The sequence below is a fragment of the Lepidochelys kempii genome, chromosome 3 (genome assembly GCF_965140285.1).
Source record: "Lepidochelys kempii isolate rLepKem1 chromosome 3, rLepKem1.hap1, whole genome shotgun sequence".
NCBI classification, from domain to species: Eukaryota; Metazoa; Chordata; order Testudines; family Cheloniidae; genus Lepidochelys; species Lepidochelys kempii.
In genome coordinates, this window is record NC_136382.1 from 92,109,416 (window position 1) to 92,130,168 (window position 20,753).

The window sequence follows — 20,753 nt, forward strand, 5'->3', positions numbered from 1 at the left end:
CTTCACTCCCAGTCACTCCTGAGACTGAGCCCTGGCTTAGTACGATTTGTGTATAGACAGAAGGGGGGTGAAGTTTGAGCCTGAGTTTGAATCCTGGGATTAGACTGCAGTGTTCACATAGCCAGTAAGGGCCTGATCCAAAGCCCACTGAAGTGAATGGAAAGACTCCCATTAACATGAAAAGGTTTCGTATCTGGCTCTAAGTTTAGTGATCATAACAACTGATATTATACACTGCCGAAGTACTGTTGTTTGTACCACCAGATTTCAAATAATTATGGCCACTTTCTCAAAGCTGCCAAGTTCCTGCAGTTCCAAAGGAATCCACAGGCACTTAGACCTTCCAAAAATTTAGGCCTCAGGCAGTTTTCTCCTTTGATTTTATGTAGGATATGACAACTTTTCCTATCAAAAGAATAGATAACTAGACAAAAGAATAACTAAGCCTTAGCAAATTATGTTATACATACTTTTAAAAGATTAATAATTCTTGCTACCAGTATAGAAACAGCAGCATCTTCTTTCAGATTACCATGAGCACACATTGGACTATTTGTGGAGGTTCAAATATCTTATATTTTCAAGCAAAAACATGTCAGCTCAAAAGCAAACAATATTGCCATTTAATTATGCCAACTATTTATATACCATTTAATGAAAGAGACAGATGTTTTGCAACCATGTTGCAATTCCAAAATTGAAACTATGCATCTCAGTTTCAAAACTAACACAGTAGGCTGATTTCAATGACATTACTTCCAGTTTACACCAGTGTAGAAGAAAGCAGAATTTAGCCCTACACTTTGACAATGATGTATTAGTCTAGACTAGGGAGCAAAATCATGAGAGCTTTGCTTGAAAAAGAACTGCATGATATTGCTCCCCCTTCTAGAAAACTGTCTAAAGCGCTCTGCAGTCAGACCATTTATTTTATTTGCCAGTAGACAGAGGGCCCAATCCCGAAAGCCCTTGCTCCCATGAGTTGTCCTATTCATGAGATGGATACACTACAAAATCATCTCTAAAAATTCAATTCTAAATATCAATCAATCTGAAAAAGTCTTGCCAATTGTAGAAACTCAGAGTTCAAATGCAGGCCAGAAACAGTTATAAAAGTTACACTAAAATTAAAGGTCCAAAACAATGTTAAAAAAAACCTGACTAAAACGTTGGTCGTAGTCCAAATCTGAAACAAGAACTACGCATATGGGCAATGACGTCTATCGTTTAGGTCCTCCATCCTCTAGGGTGAATTAAGGAAAAGCAGATTATTTAGATAAAAATCAGGTTTTGTCACCACCTCTATGTTCCAGCTAACTAAATAGCAAATGATACAAAAAAGGGGTATTTGAAAACTACATCTGTATAATCTATAACAGTTAGTTCTCCTGCAACTGTGGGCAGTTTATATTTCTAACCCTAAATCCAGCTAATTGGAGATATAAAATAACTACTAACGTTGCAAAAGAATGATAGTATTTTCAAGTGCCCTACAGCCACATACAGTGAGTTCCCAGCACTGTGACCAAACTGTTCCACATTAATAATAAAAGATGGGTACTTTACTGGATATAACACAATGTCATTTCAGCAATCAGCGCAAGAAGAATCAAGGGGATCACATAGTGCATTGTTTAATTACAAACAGAGATATACAAAGCATCTAAACACAATGAGCCAGCTTCTTCTCTGGTGGAAATCCATTGATTTCAAGAAAACTGGCCTTCCCTTATTCTCATCCTTTTATCCTTTCACATTCTAAAAACATTTTCAATTGAATTACACCAATGATGAATTTGGCCAAGATACCATATATCCTGAAAAGTTACACTACCGAAAAAACAACAATTGACCCAGAGCTACCACTATGTTTCCAGTCACTGTACCAGTGCTGCCTCAATTATACCCAGTGACTAAAGATTCATTAACTAGATCTCTTCTTGCCATATGCAAAAGAAGCACAGACGTGCAATGAGGACTCTTCCTCTAACCCCAAACTTGTCTCTCTCCCTTTGCAGAGAAACAAGTGAGGTGTCTGGTGGGGAAGGGTTTTTTTTTCAGTCGCAGATTTAGAAGTAATTATGATCAACCCTAAATATAGGCCCGAGCTAATTGCATTTCCTCAGCTCAAATGGCTCCCTTAAATGCCCCTCTACACAGAGCAGCCTGTCTGCAAACGCACTACCACAAATGAGTTGCCCTGACCTTCTGCCACCTCCCCAAAACTATTATTCTCCCCTCCACCCCCATCCTTTTGCGACTGTTTTTGAAGCACTACACAGAACCGATTGGTTGTGGGCCCGGGGCTGCCCCAAAGCCAGACCTGGGGCATGGAGACCAATCTCCCGGCCATCTGTTTAAACCCGGGAGCGGGGAGAGAAGCGGGGTTTGGAAATGGGTCGCTCTCTGCAAACCCAGCGCGGTGCCCAGATGTCACCAGGCAGCGCGGCGTGCCCGCTGGGCAGGGGCCGCCCAGGAAGGGAGCGGGGCAGGGGGAGGCAGGGTCCCGGCCGGAGGGAGGGAGGGAGGCAGGCAGGGATGCGCGGCGGGCTCCTTACCGGCTTTGTAGCTGCGCAAGCCGCCGCCGTCCCCGAGCTCAGGGAGGATCCCGCTGCCCCACATGGCGCCGGGGCCCCGAGCCCAGCAGCACCGCGAACTTCCCCGCCTTGCGCCGCGGGGCCCGGCCAGCAGCGGGCGGACGCGGCCGGGCAGGCGGGGCGAAGGCGCCGGGCGGGCGGCCGGGCGGTTACCGGGCCGCTCTGGCCGCGCTGCCTCCCCGCTCCGGCCCGGGGGCAGCCGCGGCCATGGCGCGGGCGGCGCTCGGGCTCTCGCCGCCTCCCCGCGGGGCGCAGCAGCGGCTGGAGCAGCGGGGACAAAACTTGCTTTATGCCGGGGCCGCCGCCTCCACCTCCGCGGCCGGCAGCGGGGCGGGGCCAGGGGCGGGAGCCCAGCAGATGCTGCCGCGTCTCGGGCGCTGAGCCGCCCGCCTAGCCCGGCCTAGGGGGAGGGGGCGCCGGCGGAGCAGCCCAGCGGCCGCGGGGAGTCCTGCGCGCATCGACTGGGGGGGCTGTGGCCGCCCCTCCCAGCTGGTACCCCGCCCCCGCCAATGCATATCTGCCCCTCTAGGTTTCCCCGCCTAGGATACCCGCTGTAGCCACTCAGCTATCCCCTATCTCCTCTCTGTGCCTTCCCCCGTGTCCACTCCTGGATTTCATATCTACAGCCTGGGAGCCTTAAAATCCCAGCTGCGTTTCATGGAGCGGTTGCCGTTGTGTTCTTTACAAGACCTCAGAATTATTCAATTTAATTTACCTTACAGGACAAAGAGAACTGGGAGAATCCAGGACTATATATTCCCAATCCTTCCTCCCACTCCCCAAGCATTTCCACTGCCTTCTGCCCCAAAGATCCCATCTATATTCCTCACATAGTTCATACAGGATCAGGGAGAATTAAAAGGACAGCCGCATGGGTGAAATCTGAATACAGAGGGATCTGAAAACTGATTCCCTCCTGTAACTTCCCAAACTAGTTACCAAGAAGAACCTTGCCAGGTGCATAGAGAGAGTAGCAGTAAAAATTTGGGATGATAGTGGGAGAGGCTAATGACTCATTTGCAGTGTGAGGGTGCACCAATGTATCAGACATTGCCTTAGTCACTCCTTGAGCCCCCTTCCACCTACAGCTAATACAGGCAGACCTGTAACCCCTCCAAAAAGTCCACCATGACTAGCTACTGCCCAGCACAAAGCAGAGGAGCCTACATCTCCTCCCTACTACCTAATATCATGTATAAATAACAATAAATGTACAGAAAAAGGATCTGTGTTATGATGACAAGAACCTACGTTGGGTTCACTCCCAAGCTTGCACTAGAAAGACATTTCAGCTGCCAAATGAAAGAAAGCTACAACATTCACAATACACTTGAATCCAACCCCTAAACACTTAGAAGAGTTTATGATAATAATACATGATTACCATCTACTTTTCTGCTTCAAATAGCAGAAGAAAAAATGATGAAGAGCAATAAGAATTGCAACTAATTTGTATTTATTTTAAGAACACTAAAAAGGCCCTCACAAAAATCGCTAAGTACCCTAACAATCACAAATTATGACCATCCAGCAGGAAAAAAAATGCAAATCATGAATTAGCTCTCCCTGAAATAAAAAAAAAAAAGGGGGAAACAGCTACATCCCCAGAACACAGCTTCTGCCTGCCCCCAAACCCGTCAGAATTCTTCACAACTGGTTGGCATATTCATTCCATTGTTATTGGTTTGCAGGAGATGTTAGAGTAACTGTGTCTCAGCTGGCCCTTCTTTAAATGTACCTCTGGAAAAAAAATTTAACCTGACCTCCATCAGAAATACACGTCAATAAACAAGGATGCATAGATTGTGGTTGAGAAAAAATATTTTGCTAAAACCAGTTTACATGCTTTATTGTACTCATTCTCACAACAGTAGACCACTACAATCCAGCCAATGGAAGTGACGGATTCAGACACTGTACCCTGTGATGAGCACAGTATAAACACATAGTAGCCTAAACAAAGGGTCAGATCGAACACTACAGTATGTATTCATTGGAGACATTCAAGCAAGCAACAAACCCTGTCCTTATGTAACTTCTTGCTGATCCAGTGAATTGTTTGTTTTTTAAATGGTAAGCTGATTAACACAAATTATCTTTTTTTTTTCTTATTTTAACCCATTATGGGGAATCTAATGGTTATAGATTGGACTTCAGCAAAAACACATTGATCTATCTGTCTAGGTGTTTGTAATGTACGTATCACAAAATAGTTTCTAAGCATTCATTCTAGCTAGAGGCTTCTGGGCAAGTGTACATTGGCTAAAAAACAACATAGAATCACAGAAATGTAGGACTGAAAGGGACCTCATTAGGTCACCTACTTCAGTCCATTGCACTGAGGCAGGTCTAAGTATTATCTAGACCCTCCCTGGCAGGTCTTTGTCTAACCTGTTCTCTAAAACCTCCAGAGAGGGAGGTTCCACAATCTCCTTAGGTAGTTTTGTTCCAGTGCTTAAGTACCCTTATAGTTAGGCAGTTTTTCCTCATGTCTAACCTAAAATCTTTCATGTTGCAATTTAAGCCCATTACCTGTTGTCTGTCCTCAATGGTTAAGGAGAACAATTTATCACTCTCCTCTTTATAAGCGCCTTTTATGCGCTGGAAGACTTATGTCCTCCCTCAGTCTTCTCTTCTCCAGACTAAACAAACCCATTTTTTAAGTCTTTCTTCATAGGTCATATTTTGTAGACCTTTAATCATTTTTTGTTGCTCTCCTTTGGACTGTCTCCACTGGAAGAATTACTTCTCATGTCTTGCTTACAACACTCTTGTTAATATATCCCAGAATAATGTTCGGGTTTTTTGCAAGAGTATTATATTGGTGACTCATACTTTGTTTGTGATCCACTATAACCCCCAGATCCTTTTCCGCAGTACTCCTTCCTAGGAAGTCATTTCCATTTTGTATTTGTGCAATTGATTATTCCTTCCTAAGTGAATACTTCACATTTATCCTTATTGAATTTCATCCTCTTTATTTCAGACTATTTCTCCAGTTTGTCCAGATCATTTTGAATTCTCATCCTGTCCTCCAAAGTGCTTGCAATCCCTCCCAGTATGGTATCATATGCAAACTTTACAAGTGTACTCTCTATGCCATTATCCAAATGATTTAAAGTGCAAATACTAAAATTGGCAGATGTTTAACTCAAAAAGAACTCCTGAATACACTCAAATCACCTCCCTTCAGTAAAGTTTTGAGTGATACAATACTGATAAGCTTTGCAGCCTTGAAAGGCAACAAACTTGGGTTTGGGCAGATCTATGAGGGAAGCTAAATCCTGGACCTACCATCAAACCATGAGAATGTCCAATCTTCCCCCCCCCCCCCAGCCTTACTCCTGTGTTCAAGTCAAAGGACAGTTACAAGAGCATATAGGTAATCTTAAATGTTAGGATGGTGCATAAGTAGCAAGCTGCTTTCTAATACATACAAGACCCAAAATTATGCAGTGGCACTGATTCAAATGCTCTTAAAGAACTTTTCTACATACTGCCTTTGAGAGAACAACTAATGTTTTTATCTGTATGTTCTGTACTTTGGTTCAGCACTTGTACTTAACTCAGTTAGAAGAAGGCAATGTGGATTTTAAACAGGCTATTTTTTTTTTAACATCAAGTAAAGACTGTGGAAGAAAAATCTCCCCTAGGAGAAGAAAGATACCAAACTGGAGTGAAGCTTGAGAGTTTCTGACCCTACAACACAGTGCAGAGGCACAAAGCCACAGACTTTTTGACCAGGTGGAAATATGAGGGAAAAGGTGTGATGACCGTTCTTTCATATCATGACATATGTATAAGGTGCTTTTGTGAATCTGTTATTTACTTCCCTTTAACAGTAGCTTCTCAGAATCCTGAGCAGATCATAGAAAAGGAGCTGTAAGAAGGAACAGTAAAGGTGGTACAAGACACACCACTGGATTGACTTCATTCACTTCAGTGGGAGTTTGAGTATTAGGCTCAAAGTGTTTCCCCATGTTTTGAGGTATCTGAGTTGGTGCATCTGTACTTTTTTTTTCTTGGTGTGTGAGGGGGAAACAGTATAATTGTACATATTTGGAATTAAGCATTAACCTGCTATCACCTGACTCATTAGGATCCTTTTGACAAGATTCTGATTTATAGTCCCTGAATTTAATTACCAGTGCCTCTTTTACTACTTATCTGAGAATATCAGTCTAGAAACTAAGCCAAATTAAAGTCAGTGCATAAATTTGGCTCCGTAATCCATTACTCACTCCCTAATAAAGTCTGTTTTCCTCTTTGCTGCATACACACAGTCCTGGATACTCTGTACCATAATACAAGGTCTCAAAATAAATTTTTAAGTTCTCAAAAACTTCATAGAAAACCTATGCTGCTAAATTAATTGAACCTCCTGCAGAGGGGAGGCTGAGTTAGTTAATGCGGTTAAAGCCAGAATTAACTCCCACATGGATTTCAGCTTGGAAATGTTTGGAGTCTTCAGGACACTATGCCATTAAGTATGGCTGCATCCCAACTCCCCTCATTCTTAGCAGGCCCATCCCCATCATCCCACATAGCCATAACTGCAGAGCTCATGGGCTAGAAGGAGAATATGCTGGGTGGGCTCTGGTGTTTATTTTCATTTGCTCCTCTGCACATCTCACAGGGCCTGTCCATGCAAGGATAAATGTGGCCTTTTTAAAAACATGTTTGTTAATACATTTTAAAACTTACTGTAGACAGAGAAAGTTGTCTTGATCAGCTAATACATGTTATAGTGGGGACCTTATGCTCCTCCTTGGTTACAAAACAACCAGCTGATATGTTAAAATACCCCTTGCCCTGTCTATAGTAAGGTTTTAAAATGAGTTAGCTAACACCTATTAAGAAGACCCATTTCTCCTAGTGAACATAGGCCCACAGAGGGTGCTTGGGACCAAAGGTAGAATATTGTCAGATTGCAGTTTGACAATTAAAAAAAAAATGCTACTGTTTGCCAGAAGCTGGGAATGGGCAACAGGGGATGGATCACTTTATGATTAACTGTTCTGTTCATTCCCTCTGAAGCACCTGGCATTGGCCACTATCAGAAGACAGGATACTGGGCTAGATGGACCTTTGGTCTGACCCAATATGGCCATTCTTATGTGCTTATGTACCATGAAGACATGTTTGCTTGATTACAACATACTATTGCTTCAAGTAAAATACCAATCCATATTATATTTAGGTCAACTAAAATATTCCTGGTTTCAGCATAGCAGCCGTGTTAGTCTGTATCCGCAAAAAGAAAAGGAAGACTTGTGGCACCTTAGAGACTAAAAAATTTGAGCATAAGCTTTCGTGAACTACAGCTCACTTCATCAGATGCCACAAGTTCTCCTAAAATATTCCTGTTTCATTTCCCAGCTTGCTTGACAAGGGTGCTGTAGGGAAAAGTTGTACATTTCTATCTTAAAATGTAAAATCTAAATAAAATGTTAAAAAAAAGCATAAAGCAGTTTAATGACCAGCACTTTGTCAGTTTCTAAAAGCCTAAAATCCACATCTGGATTTTTGCATGTCCCAAAGTATCAGAATTCAGATCTAGGGTTTTGGGACCATCTATAGATTTTAACTTTTGTCTTCACATTTTTTGTTCCTCTAAAGAATAAAATATAGAGCAGTATTATAAAGGGGCTCCAGCCTTGAACTCCCATTAAATTCAGTTAAAATTTTGCCTACCTCAGGGTTGCCCTGAGTGCAGTTTATTCACCAACTCAAGTGGAGTATAAAACAATATGTGTAATGAGTGGGAAAGAAAAGATGTAATCTTATTACTGACTTATGCAGGGGTGGAAGCAGGCCCAGCCCAAGTATAATTGTTGTGGAATGTACTGCTACAGACAATGAATGGGCCTGACTTCTTATGATCTGGAACTGAAAACCTCCTCCCTACCCCTGCTCCAGGATTTTGTGACCAAAAACCTCCTCCTTTGTGGCAGAAAACAAGAGAAACAATCATAGAAAATAACAGTGAAGTGCTGGTGCTAAGGAGATGTTACAAATCAGTTTAATACGATATTAGTGGAGTAAGTGGATTCGCACATCACATACTTGAGGTTTTTTTCCTGAATAGAGATAGAATGTTATAAACTGTCAAACTGCAATCTGACAAGTAACAGCAGCACTTTTCTTTTAGTAAAACCCTTCATCTGCTGTGCATTAATTCTACATACTTGCTTCCAAATCTAATAGAATTATCTTCTTTAACAAGCCAATGCTAAATACCTAGCTATTGTTCGACCAGAATACAGATAATTTCTAGTATTGTACTAGGCCGTGAAACTCCTTTTTATTCTGTCAAAAGCTACAGACAGCACTATTTCTGCAAAAAGTCTATACTGGGAATGATTGACATTAAAATGACAATTTGCTTTTCTATTCCTCAGTTACTTCTTTTCTATGTTTTTCTATGAGAGCAATACAGCGGTGCACAGACAATCCAGGAAGTTTTTGGAAAATGTAGGGGACAATTTCCTGGTGCAAGTACTGGAGGAACCAACTAGGGGCAGAGCCCTTCTTGACCTGCTGCTCACAAACTGGGAAGAATTAGTAGGGGAAGCAAAAGTGGATGGGAACCTGGGAGGCAATGACTGAGATGGTCAAGCTCAGGATCCTGACACAAGGAAGAAAGGAAAGCAGCAGAATACGGACCCTGGACTTCAGAAAAGCAGACTTTGACTCCCTCAAGGAGCTGATGGACAAGAGCCCCTGGGAGAATAACATGAGGGGGAAAGGAGTCCAGGAGAGCTGGCTGTATTTTAAAGAATCCTTATTGAGGTTACAGGAACAAACCACCCCGATGTGTAGAAAGAATAGTAAATATGGCAGGCGACTGGCTTGGCTTAACAGTGAAATCCTTGCTGATCTTAAATACAAAAAAGAAGCTTACAAGAAGTGGAAGATTGGACAAATGACCAGGGATGAGTATAAAAATATTGCTCGGGCATGCAGGAGTGAAATCAGGAAGGCCAAATCACACCTGGAGTTGCAGCTAGCAAGAGATGTCAAGAGTAACAAGAAGGGTTTCTTCAGGTATGTTGGCAACAAGAAGAAAGTCAGGGAAGTGTGGGCCCCTTACTGAATGAGGGAGGCAACCTAGTGACGGAGGATGTGGAAAAAGCTAACGTACTCAATGCTTTTTTTGCTTCTGTCTTCACGAACAAGGTCAGCTCCCAGACTACTGCACTGGGCAGCACAGCATGGGGAGGAGGTGACCAGCCCTCTGTGGAGAAAGAAGTGGTTCGGGACTATTTAGAAAAGCTGGACGTGCACAAGTCCATGGGGCCGGATGAGTTGCATCCGAGAGTGCTAAAGGAGTTGGCGGATGTGATTGCAGAGCCATTGGCCATTATCTTTAAAAACTCATGGCGATCAGGGGAAGTCCCGGACGACTGGAAAAAGACTAATGTAGTGCCCATCTTTAAAAAAGGGAAGGAGGAGGATCCTGGGAACTACAGGCCAGTCAGCCTCACCTCAGTCCCTGGAAAAATCATGGAGCAGGTCCTCAAGGAATCAATTCTGAAGCACTTAGAGGAGAGGAAAGTGATCAGGAACAGTCAGCATGGATTCACCAAGGGCAAATCATGCCTGACTAATCTAATAGCCTTCTATGATGAGATAACTTGCTCTGTGGATGAAGGGAAAGCAGTGGATGTGTTGTTCCTTGACTTTAACAAAGCTTTTGACACGATCCCCCACAGTATTCTTGCCAGCAAGTTAAAGAAGTATGGGCTGGATGAATGGACTATAAGGTGGATAGAAAGCTGGCTAGATTGTCAGGCTCAACGGGTAGTGATCAATGGCTCCATGTCTAGTTGGCAGCTGGTATCAAGTGGAGTGCCCCAAGGCTCAGTCCTGGGGCCAGTTTTGTTCAGTATCTTCATAAATTATCTGGAGGATGGTGTGGATTGCACCCTCAGCAAGTTTGCAGATGACACTAAACTAGGAGGAAAGGTAAATACGCTGGAGGGTAGGGATAGGATACAGAGGGACCTAGACAAATTGGAGGATTGGGCCAAAAGAAATCTGATGAAGTTCAACAAGGACAAGTGCAGAGTTCTGCACTTAGGATGGAAAAAATCCAATGCACCACTACAGACTAGGGACCGAATGGCTCGGCAGCAGTTGGGCAGAAAAGGACCTAGGGGCTACAGTGGACGAGAAGCTGCACATGAGTCAACAGTGTGCCCTTGTTGCCAAGAAGGCCAATGGCATTTTGGGATGTATAAGTAGGGGCATTGCCAGCAGATCGAGGGACGTGATCATTCCCCTCTATTCGAGACTGGTGAGGCCTCATCTGGAGTACTGTGTCCAGTTTTGGGCCCCACACTACAAGAAGGATGTGGAAAAATTGGAAAGAGTCCAGCGGAGGGCAACAAAAATGATTAGGGGACTGGAACACATGACTTATGAGGAGAGGCTGAGGGAACTGGGGATGTTTAGTCTATGGAAGAGAAGAATGAGGGGGGATTTGATAGCTGCTTTCAACTACCTGAAAGGGGGTTCCAAAGAGGATGGCTCTGGACTGTTCTCAGTGGTAGCAGATGACAGAACAAGGAGTAATGGTCTCAAGTTGCAGTGGGGGAGATTTAGGTTAGATATTAGGAAAAACTTTTTCACTAGGAGGGTGTGAAGCACTGGAATGTGTTACCTAGGGAGGTGGTGGAATCTCCTTCTTTAGAAGTTTTTAAGGTCAGGCTTGACAAAGCCCTGGCTGGGATGATTTAATTGGGGATTGGTCCTGCTTTGAGCAGGGGGTTGGACTAGATGACCTCCTGAGGTCCCTTCCAACCCTGATATTCTGTGATTCTATGTGAACAACATAAGTTTTTCCCCCCCAAGAGTACAATCTTTTCAAGTGGACTATTTGAGTAGTGTACAAAATTTTAAGTCTGACCTTCACACCATCGTAGAAACCCAAAAGCAAATTATTTCTGGTTTAGAGAAAAGTGATTCAAATACAAAGCGATATATTTAACCCAGTACAGGTGGGATTATAATTAAAAACAAACTAGCTCACCCCGTAAACACATCCCAACAGAAATAAACAGAGATTGGCCTGTGAAAGGCTGAATCACTCCACTGGGTCCACTGTGTGCTGTACTGCACCAACAGCAAGCTGCATCAACCCATATTGACAAAATGTGCATTGTGGAAAAAGGTGTTTACATAATTGTTCTGACTTTTTCCTATAAGGAAATTGAACTGGATATCTTACATATTGTTACCCCTATTTAAACCCAAGCACCTACTTGAAGTATGGGGCTTTGAAGGTAGTTGCAATTGGGAGAAGAAATTGACAATTGAGTCTGGTATTTTCTTTGATGCAATCTTTTTTTATTTACAAGGAATGTACAAAGTCCTGCTTCTCTGAATGTAAGAGGAACCACAACCAGGGGATATTATCTTGCTTATGGGCCCTAGCCTCTTTAGCTAGCACCAGACCCAGGCTTCTCTCAGGGTCACATCGTGCTTCCAGGCTCCTGCTTGGCTTAATTTCTTGCTCTTCCTTAATTTAGGTTGATGTAGAAATCGGTCAGGGACAAATCCACATCCCTGAGCTCAATAGCTGTGGCAACCTAACCTCCAGTGTAGACACTGCTAGGTTGATGGAAGATTGCTTCCGCTGACTAGCTACCATCATTTAGGAAAATGATGTTACTACAGTGATGGAAAAAACTTCCATCACTCTAGGCTGCATCTTCACTCGGAGGTTATGTCAGCACCCCTATAGCACTGTATATATGCCACTATAGTCCCCATAGACATACCCTCAGTCTCAATTTCTTGTCTGTCCCACTTCCAATTCTCCCTTTCAACCCCCACTACTTGTCTTTTTCACAGCCACACCCTCCTGGTCAGAACAAAAACTAGTAGACCTCCCCTACCCATACCATTCTGATTTCTGGGCAGAATCTATTAGGCCTTGTTTTAGATGGGGCCCCTTAACTGTCTCTCATAACTATTTTTGAGGGAAGAGCATGTTCACACATCAGTTTCAATGAAGTTTTAACTCAATCCATAACAAGATTTAACTCAGCTCATAACAGTATGAAAAAACACAAATATATTGGACCTATCTATTTGTGTCAAAGCAGCTAACAGAATGTTAGGAACCATTAAAAAAGGGATAGTTAAAATACAGACAATATAATGCCCCAATATAAATCCATGGCACACCCACACCTAGAATACTGCATGCAGTTCTGGTTGCCCCATCTCAAAAAAAAGATATATTAGAAATGGAAAAGGTACAGAGAAGGGCAACAAAAATGATTATGGGTACGGAACAGCTTCCATATGAGGAGAGATTAAAAGGACGGAGTATTCAGCTTGCAAAAGAGACGACAAAGGGGAAGATATGATAGAGGTCTATAAAATCATTAACAGTGTGGAAAAAGTGAATAAGGAAGCATTATCTACCCTTCACATAACACAAGGACCAGGGGTCACCCAATGAAATAGGCAGTGAGTTTTAAAACACACAAAAGGAAGTACTTCTTCACACAATGCACAGCCAACCTGTGGAACTTATTGTCAGAAGATGTTGTGAAGGCCAAAATTATACCTGCATTCAAAAAAAAAAGAATTAGATAAGTTCATTGATGTACTTGTCCTCTGTGACTATTAGCCAAAATGGTCAGGGATGCAACCCCATGTTCTGGGTGTCCCTAAGCTTCTGAGAGTGTCAGATGCTGGGACTGCCCAACAGCGGATGGATCACTTGATAATTGCCCTTGGAAGCATCTGGTATTGGCCACTGTCAGAAGACAGGATACTGGGCTAAAAGGACCTTTGGTCTGACTCAGTGTGGACATTCTTATGGCCTAATTCTCCTTTTCCCTTCACCTTATGTAGTCATTTTTACCAGTACAAATTGGGTATAAAAATTCAGAATTTCCATGTTGCCAAAGCTCAGGATTTGTCAGTAGTGACACAATATTTGGTGTTTTTCTTAAACTCCCAGAATCAGGTTATTAGATAGGAATCTCAGATTTCAGGTTCTCTAGGATTTTTTTTTTTAGTAACTTTCTAGTTCTCACAGTTGCAGAAAAAACCTTGAAAATGTGAATCTTAAACGTATTGCCAGAAAACAAATAAAAAAACACCTTTGGATTCTAAGTCACAAGATTTTAGATTCAGTCTAAACGGAATTCCAGTGTCATAGATTCAAACATTACGTGGAAAAATATTTAAGTAACAGGCTCATGGGCTTTATGACAGGAGCATTGGTACTGCAAGACAAGGGAGAATGTGTTTGCTTTAGAATGAGGAGTCTGGATCGGTAAGTAATTAGTACAGCTGGTCAGGAATTTCCCATCAAATGTACCCTACTTTCGAGGTCTCTGACTCAAGGAATATTTCCAACACACCTCTGAACAGCATACTAACCCACAGAGACCTTCCTACCAACAATACAAAAAGAAGAATTCTGGGTGGACTCCTCCTGAAGGTCGAAACAACTGACTGGACTTCTACATAGAGTGCTTCCACCGACATGCACGGGCTGAAATTGTGGAAAAGCAGTATCACATGCCCCATAACCTCAGCCATGCAGAACACAATGCCATCCACAGCTTCAGAAACAACTCTGACATCATAATCAAAAAGGCTGACAAAGGAGGTACTGTCATCGTCATGAATAGGTCAGAATATGAACAAGAAGCTGCTAGGCAGCTCTCTAATACCACATCCTACAAGCCATTACCCTCTGATCCCACTGAGGGTTACCAAAAGCAACTACAACATCTGCTCAAGAAACACCCTGAAAAAGCACAAGAACAAATCTGCACAGACACACCCCTCCCTGACCAGAGGTATTCTGTCTGCTACCCAAGATCTATAAACCTGGATGCCCCATCATCTCAGGCATTGGCACCCTGACAGCAGGATCGTCTGGCTATGTAGACTCTCTCCTCAGGCCCTACGCTACCAGCACTCCCAGCTATCTTCGAGACACCACTGACTTCCTGAGGAAACTACAATCCATTGGTGATCTTCCAGAAAACACCTTCCCGGCCACTATAGACGTAGAAGCCCTCTACACCAACATTCCACACAAAGATGGACTACAAGCTGTCAGGAACAGTATCCCCGATAATATCATGGCAAACCTGGTGGCTGAACTTTGTTGTAATTTTGGTGGTTGTAATTTTGTCCTCACCCATAACTATTTCACATTTGGGGACAAGGTATACCTTCAAGTCAGCAGCACTGCTATGGGTACCCGCATGGCCCCACAGTATGCAAACATTTTTATGGCGGACTTAGAACAACACTTCCTCAGCTCTCATTCCCTAATGCCCCTACTCTACTTGCGCTACATTGATGACATCTTCATCATTTGGATCCATGGAAAAGAAGCCCTTGAGGAATTCCACCATGATTTCAACAATTTCCTCCCACCATCAAGCTCAGCCTGGACCAGTCCACAAAAGAGATCCACTTCATCGCTTATTAGTTCTGTAGTGTCCACGGTCACATAACCACCACCCTATACCGGAAATCTGCTGACCGCTATACTTACCTACATGCTTTCATCCAGACCACACCACACGATCCATTGCCTACAACCAAGCTCTAAGATACAACCGCATTTGCTCCAACCCCTCAGACAAACACCTACAAGATCTCTATCAAGCATTCTTACAACTACAATACCCACCTGCTGAAGTGAAGAAATAGATTGACAGAGCCAGAAGAGTATCCAGAAGTCACCTACTACAGGACAGTAGTAAAGTAACAGAATGCCACTAGCTGTCACCGTCAGACCCCAACTAAAACCTCTCCAATGCATCATCAAGGATCTACAACCTATCCTGAAGGACGACCCATCATTCTCACAGATCTTGAGACAAGCCAGTCCTTGCTTACAGACAGCCCCCCAACCTGAAGCAAATACTCACCAGCAGCCACACAACAAAAACACTAACCCAGGAACCTATCCTTGCAACAAAGCCCATTGCCAACTCTGTCCACATATCTATTCAGGGGACACCATCATAGGGCCTAATCACATCAGCCACATGATCAGAGGCTTGTTCACCTGCACATCTACCAATGTGATCTATGCCATCATGTGTCAGCAATGCCCCTCTACCATATACATTGGCCAAACCGGACAGTCTCTACCGAAAAGAATAAATGGACACAAATCAGAGGTCAAGAATTATAACATTCAAAAACTAGTCAGAGAACACTTCAATCTCCCTGGTCACTCGATTACAGACCTAAAAGTGGTAATACTACAACAAAAAAGCTTCAAAAACCAACTCCAATGAGAAACTGCTGAATTGGAATTAATTTACAAACTGGACCCCATTAAATTAGGCTTGAATAAAGATTGGGAGTGGATGGGTCATTACACAAAGTAAAACTATTTCTCCATGCTTATTTTCCCCCCTACTGTTACTCACACCTTCTTGTCAACTGCTGGAAATACCCTTTTGTAGTGATAATCAGGATGGCGCATTTTCCCCTCTTGCTGATAATAGCTCACCTTAACTGATCACTCTCATTATAGAGGGTATGGCAACACCAATTGTTTCATGTTCTCTCTGTGTGTGTGTGTGTGTGTGTGTGTGTGTGTGTATATATCTTCCTACTGTATTTTCCACTGCATGCATCCGATGAAGTGGGTTTTAGCCCACAAAAGCTTATGCTCAAATAAATTTGTTAGTCTCCAAGGTGCCACAAGTATGCCTCGTTCTTTCAACAGCAAGAAAATCCATATTTTGCAGATTTTTGATTTTATATTGGGCAAATCAAAACATATTTCATTTCAAGTCAGATGACCAAAAATGTTTAGATTCACTCACTCTATAAAGTATGGGGGGGGGGCAAGGCCTATCTTATAGCACCCTCCTCCTATTGGCACAGGTTTTGCTTTTGCTGAGCCACTCACACCCTAGGATAAAACTCTGAGCGCTCTCTCAGAATCCAGGAAAGCAATTTCCAGTATGGTTAGTTTTATTTTAACCTGCCTTAACAAAACGATCAAATCCTTTCAGACTTTTCCCTCAAAAGTCTTTGCAGGCTGAATAGTCCCTTCCCCAAATCTTTCCCTTGCACCAATAACTTCAGCAACCCAAAATTCCCTGGTTCTTGCTTTTGTAATAAAGAACTACACAGTCTCCCTACTATCTATTTGGTTTCTGGAGCAATTCCTCTCTGCAGTAACTCTAGTAGCAGTCCATTGGGAGCACAGCCCCTTGGCTTTCTGGAGGGTGTTACAGGCTCCCCACTCCATTTCCTGCTGCAGGGGTGCTGGAACAATTTTTATTGTGGTGGAGCTGAGAGCCACTGAACCAACTGTAAAGTCTGTATATAATGGAAACCATTTCAAGTTAATGGGTGCTGCAGCACTCCTAGTTTCAGCACCTATGTCCTGCTGCCTTCTTTTATAGGGATCAGATACTTAAGTTTAGCTCTTTTCTCAGGTGCAGCAGGTGGGGTTAATCAGCCAGCAGCAGACCTCTGATCCCAGAGGAATGGTATCCCTGATACCTTCACACACCACATTGAAACCTTTTGTTTTGGGTCACTTACTGTGACATTAATCTGGGTCCACCTGTGCTGCTGTATTACCTCAGGGGAGTTGTCATTCACATGCATTGTGGTCACGAGGCTCCCATAGTATACCATAGTGGTTCAACCAGAGATGAGACCACGGTGCCTCATAGGAGATGTAGTTCAGTCAGCTACCTTTGCCAACTGAGGAGAACGAAGCCATGAGACACACAAACTACAACTCTCACGAGGCACCACACCAGCCCAAGCAGACACAGTTCAATGTCAAACTGAGCCAAAATGAAACATTTCAGTTCTGGAATGTTATATGAAAAAATAAAAATTCTGATATTTCAGCTTTTTGCCCTGATTCAGGATGAAAACAAATGTTAATTTATCAGCGTTTCCTTGGGAGGTCGAAATTCTCATTTTTGACCAGCTCTAATCACTGGAAATGTTTGGATTTTAAATTGGATGAGATGCAGTATTACTTCTGCATGAGCTGGTTTGCATTTACTTCACACAGGTAAAAATGACTCACAAAAGGACAAGCCAATGGAGAGTGAGTGCCTTTATATTGCAAAACTCTGATGTTGCAAGTGCTCTACAAAAGGTGGAACCTCTGCACCCACATGGAACAACTTTCATATTAGGGGCTTAAAATAGCAAAGGCTAAGGGTTTAGCATTTTGTATTTAAAATCTTGATTTTTAAAATAAAACCTACAGCACGCACTTCCTGGTTTTATAAATTGAAACAGAGGATCAGATCATTAATCCAGTCAGTTGCTTTTCTGTTTCCAAGGGTGGACGTTAAGGGACGGAGCGTGTTTTCTTTGTTCCACCCAAAACGGTCATGGAACTCTATGGACATTTGAGAGGTCAAGCAACACTAAGTGATCCTTCAGAGGAAGGCAAGAAAAATACCGTAATGCAACTGGCAAGTATTATCATGTACTAGTACATCAGAGTGGAAATTCTTTCTGAATGCCTGTCACTATCAGCTTTATAGCCTGAAGCTTGGGATTTGTTTACCCCAAACCTAGACAAAATAACTACAAATATTAGTCCATTGACCTTAAAGACTAACATTTATTTGGGCATAAATTTTGTTAGTCTTTAAGGTGCCATCAGACTCTTCGTTGTTTTTGTGGATACAGACTAACACAGCTACCCCTCTGGTACAAATTTTAGTTGTCAGAGAGTTATCCAGCCACTTGTATTTGAGCCAAAACCAATCTTGCTGCATCACTGAAGTCAAGCTTACACTAGCTCTGAATTTGACCTATTAACTCTGTTCTCTGCGGACAGTAAATTAAATGGGCCAATTACTGATTAGGAAGTATTTCCTTCAACTTGTTTTAAATATAAATGCCATGAACTTTATCAAGTCCCCACCACAACTTGGTCTTGTATTACTGGACAATATAAAATGGAATGACAGATCAGTGTTTAATATGTCTTTCATAATCTTAAATATAGTAATGCAACCATATTGACTACCGATGTTACTTCTGATTTATACTGGTGTAACTGAGAGGAGAATCAGGCTCTAGTTTCCATCATCTGAAGAGATGCTATCAATTCAAAGTTAATTTGGTTCTGCCCGTGTCTATTACATTGAAAGAACGTATGGATTTGTGACCAAAAGGTAACACAAACTGATTTACGAGTGTCTAGTAGAAGGATCTGTGATGGCTCATAATAGATCAGAGACTTGAAGTCATTATTGGTGGGGATAGTTAGTTGTGTTAACATGGAGGTCTGAAATTCTTAAATGCTTTACCCACTTGCTGAAATTCCAGCAATGTTATTAACTTAGCCATCATCCTTTCAGGATAATAAATTTCATATGCATATTCAACCCCTTGTTCAGGCTCTCAGATAAGTCCAGTCTCTTTCATATTTTATATATATATATATGAGAGAGAGAGAGAGGGAGGGGTCTTTCACATGAGATGTTAAAAAAAGGTCCTATCTACTCAAAGATCCCATAGTTCTTTGCCTAAGAGTAGGCATTTACCCAATATCCTTTCCATAATATCTTATTCCTTGTCCAACTTGTGCTGTTGTGCGATGGCCTGGTTTGTGCCTGAAATGATTATATGTATATGCTGATGGGCTAAATCCTCCAGACCTTTTTAGGTCAAAACCCACCACAGATCAGGATGCATAGTTCCCAAAACCTACCTCATTTCTTGCACAGAGGAACCACACTGGTCACTTTTCCCCACAGCATGGAAGGTACCCAGCAAAGGACAGGATTTTCTAGTATTGAATACTTCTCTCTAGCCAGTCTTATTATCACTGACACTGCAAAGCACAGTACTTATCACTTGAACTACACGTATGAATACTTCAGCCTTCTTAAAGCAGCCTCAAAATAAATTGGTAAACAAATACAAATCCTCTAGACAGGCCCCATTTGTGTTTAGCCAAAACAAGGTAGCTGACTATGACAAGCAAAATTAGGACTATAATATTCAGTGCTGCTTCACAGCCAACTGGATTTATCTCACCAGGCACAGGGGCTGTACACATACACCCAACAGTATAATTATACTGCGTTGGTGCCGACTTGCTTGTTAAATTTAGCCAGGACAAGAGTGTGTTTATTAAAAGTAGACCTGGTCTCTGAGTTGGCTGCAGAGCTGACTCCCCAGTATTCTACTTTTAACCTATTGCTTAAGAGAGTTCTAATTGGGAAGAAAGCCTTTCTGATAAATTTGCTTCACAATCTGTGGCAAGACAATTTAAGATAAATATGAAAGAGAGACAGAGAGAGAGATCAAACTACTAAACATCAAGGAATTATTTAATTAAAAGGAGGTAAAGCAAGAATGAAAAAAAATTGATGTCATTTCATTGCAAGTTTCAGTAAACTATTGCTAAGTTACCAAGGGGAAACATGGATCAATCCATATGAATATTAAATGTATTTCTGTGATGTCATAGGAAATCAAAATAAAATTCAACTGTAGGAAAGATTAAGATTTAAGGGGTTGAGGAATGTGACAGGGTGTATTTGGCCTTTGTGGCTCCCTACAGGAGGCCCCACAGTTCTACCACACACCACCCCAGGAAGCATCAAAGTGACAGGAAAGGAGCAGCGAAGGTGGGTCTTCCAGGCCTCCCTAGTGAGGCCTCACGGAAGCAACAAATCAGAGTCCAGCAGGCTCAGATAAAAGGAGCTGCAGGGGAGTTCCCTTCTGGCCAAAAAGAACTTGAGGGTTTGTTTTTAGCTGCATTTGTTTAAGCTCAGTTTGCAGGGAGAGAGAGAGAGAGGGCGCAAGAACCTCAGCCTTGAGTTAGGGGTAAAACTAAAAAAGGCCTGGTAGGATGAGCCCCAGTGAAGAAGTTGCAATGAAATAAACGTGAGCAGGGCATAGCTGCTGTTTATATGGTCCCTAGGCTGGAACCTGGAGTAGTAAGCAAGCCTGGGTTCCCTTACTGGCTATAGTGGCATAAACCTGAAGGTGACAGGACTTATTTGAGAGCCTGAACAAAGGGTTGAATTTAAAGGGCCCAGAGTGGGGCTGAAGACCCTAGCAAGAGCATCAGAACAGTTCACTTATTGGACTCTTTACTATCCCAGAAGGGGTTCATCTGGACTTTGTGACTTGGCTGGAGGGCCA

At 42.6% G+C, this 20,753-nt stretch overlaps 1 protein-coding gene across 6 annotated transcripts in view; it reads right to left on the minus strand.

The window, feature by feature from the left end:
* Nucleotides 1-20,753, minus strand: part of CEP85L (centrosomal protein 85L) — a 270,268-nt gene that overhangs the window by 195,676 nt on the left and 53,839 nt on the right. For 2 of the 6 annotated variants that reach the window (XM_078852177.1, XM_073337153.2), the window contains exon 1: nt 2,559-2,985. The exons of 1 other annotated variant lie outside the window; for it this stretch is intronic. In XM_078852177.1, the coding sequence (XP_078708303.1) occupies nt 2,559-2,622 (64 nt within the window). In that variant the 5' untranslated portion in view covers nt 2,623-2,985. Of the gene's footprint in view, nt 1-2,558; nt 2,988-20,753 lie in introns of those variants that run through there. 3 more of the 6 variants (XM_073337155.2, XM_073337158.2, XM_073337156.2) reach the window with 3 other exon arrangements.